The 2,593-nt window shown below is 27.3% G+C and overlaps 1 protein-coding gene across 3 annotated transcripts in view; it reads left to right on the forward strand.

Moving 5' to 3' along the window:
• Window positions 1–2,593, forward strand: part of LOC116849622 — a 15,844-nt gene that overhangs the window by 3,139 nt on the left and 10,112 nt on the right. The window contains exon 3 of one of the 3 annotated variants that reach the window (XM_032826948.1): window positions 21–721. The exons of the other annotated variants lie outside the window; for them this stretch is intronic. Within the exon in view, the coding sequence (XP_032682839.1) occupies window positions 21–579 (559 nt within the window). The 3' untranslated portion in view covers window positions 580–721. Of the gene's footprint in view, window positions 1–20; window positions 722–2,593 lie in introns of those variants that run through there. 3 annotated transcript variants of the gene reach the window in all.

The raw sequence follows: 2,593 nt of genomic DNA on the forward strand, positions 1-2,593 counted from the left end.
ATCGGAGCTTTTATATGCAAATTAACTGTGATAAAATTTATTCAACTTCGAGAAGAATTTATTAATGACATGAATGCATTTATTACAAAATATGCGAGATCTGCCGCACGAAGCACCAGAATAGCTGCAATGAATTCTAAATATTTCTACTGTGATTATGTATCAGGACCGTTAACATTCTATAATGGAATGAAGAATGCTGGTTTAGTAGAACCACTTATTTCATCCTTATTTGTGACGGTTGAATTTAAATACGTTATTCACGTGGTAGCACTAAATGTCTTAGAAAGGGAATATATAAATGCTTGGGAAATCCTTTTACATCTCTTACGTAATATAAAGAACCTAACAATTGTACTAGTAGGACCAAATTTTGAGCAGGATCATTATGACATAGAACTTTGTTGTATCTGCAAGAAGAGGAATATAGTGCTTCATGTTGAAATTTATAATAAATTTTACCATATGTATGTCGCCGGACCGTCTTTTAAACGACCAAATGTAATTATAGTATTTCAAGCAGATTTTAATAATGAGTGGACATATTTCATCGCGGAGCATATTTTTATCACGGATTAGACACTGTCCGTTGATTTTAACTACCACATCAGCAGAAAAAGCAGAACAGAACGTGTCTATTTTAAAACAAATTTTAAGTTCGCACTTACAACCTCTCCATAGTGCTAAAAATCCTTTTACATCTTGGAGACCATGGAGAGATTTGGAGACTGATTATGTATACTTTCGTAATAATTATGTAACTGTCTATCGTAACACATTAATTTTATGAAGGACATACTAAACGATTTTGATCATTTATATAAGATTTTAGCATTACGTTGATAACATTACTGTATATAATATAAAAGAGGTGTTGTTTATACAAACGAATTATGAATATTTTTAATAAAAGGCACTTTTCATTGTACTCGCGATATTTTTATTTAATAGTCACTAATAGTAATAAACAAATATATTAGATACATAGGAACATTTTAAAATATTACGTTTAATTTAATTGCGAAAATAAAAATATTATTTTAAAAATATGATACAAATATTACAGTAAAAACAATACATATTTGGATTATTAAAAATTGTCTTATAACGTGTTAAATTCTATTGTATATTCTTGCACATTTTATTTACGTAATAAATAAGAAAAGTTAAAATCTATGAGCGTTGCAACGATCACACAATGCTTTAACAATACATGCTACCTTTAATTAAGAATTAATATTTTGATGTGGACATATCAGAGCAACAATGTTTTATGAATTGTAAAGGAAAAAGGTGGGCTTACTATAAATTAAAATTTAAAAGCCTAATAAATTTTACATTCACCGTTAGTATGCGATTCAACATAATAGATAGATAATATTTAATGGAATATAGTTTATTATCTCTTATATTTAAACAAGTACAGAGAAAAGTATAAAATAGATACATAAATATGTTATATGGAAAATTGAGTATAATCGTAAATAATACCTCTTTCGACATTATATTGGTTATTACAGTTTCTCTAACTGAACTGCAAAATAATAAAATTTTAGATTAAATTTTAAACATGTTTTACTTAGCGTATAAAAGTCTCCTTTAATGGTAACTATATAAAGTTAACTCAGAGAGTTTTAATATAACATAATTCACAATATTTAATATAATACATGTTTTTTCATATAGTATTGCGCTTTACTTAGAATGCGTAATTGGGTACAATTTGTACAAATATTTATCAGTAAGACATACATAAAACAAAAATAATTCAAACTCTCACTTTCTCAATATTATTAACAATAGTTTCAAAACTTTCAACTTTCTCCTCTTCGTTGTGTGTTATTCTCGTTTTGCTATTTACATGTGATAAAAACTTATAAATATACGAGCTTATTTGCGATATTCTATTTAGTTTAACGGTTATATATATTCGTGGAGTATTACATCTTCAAATACAATACCGTTTGTATAATAATCGTGGCAGAAAAGAAGATTTGTACCATTTTAGTATTGTCTTGCGATCGTTTGTTACAAATCTGAAAAATGAACAAGAATATTTGTTAAGCAGTTATATCTCTATACTCAATTCAAATGTTATTAAATACTTTACTGAATTCAGATGTTTGTATTTAAGTGTATTATTCACATAGTAACACTAAATGCCTTAGAAAAGGAATATTTAAAAGCTTGGGAAATCCACTTACATCTCTTATGTTACATAAAGTATCTAACATTTGTATTAGTAGGATCAAATTTTGAACAGGGTCATTATAAGGATATAAAGATATGTGCTAAATGCATAGGCAGGAATTCAGTGATTCATATAGAAATTTACCATAATACATTTTACCATATGTATGTAGCCGGTCCGTCATTTAAACAACCATATGTAGATATGGAATTTCAAGCAGATTTTACTAATGAGTGGACATGTTTGCGGAGCATAATTTTATCACGGCTTATACACTGTCTGTGGATTTTAACTAACATATTGGCACAAAAACCATTTAAGTCAAAAGTGGACTAACGGATTCTAGTCTATTTCCAGTTTTTAAATAATTGCAAAATATTTAAATAATTTTTAATTTTTTAA

The sequence above is a fragment of the Odontomachus brunneus genome, unplaced genomic scaffold (assembly GCF_010583005.1).
Source record: "Odontomachus brunneus isolate Ranch 3 - 2012 unplaced genomic scaffold, Obru_v1 Obru_scaffold_121, whole genome shotgun sequence".
Taxonomy (NCBI): Eukaryota; Metazoa; Arthropoda; class Insecta; order Hymenoptera; family Formicidae; genus Odontomachus; species Odontomachus brunneus.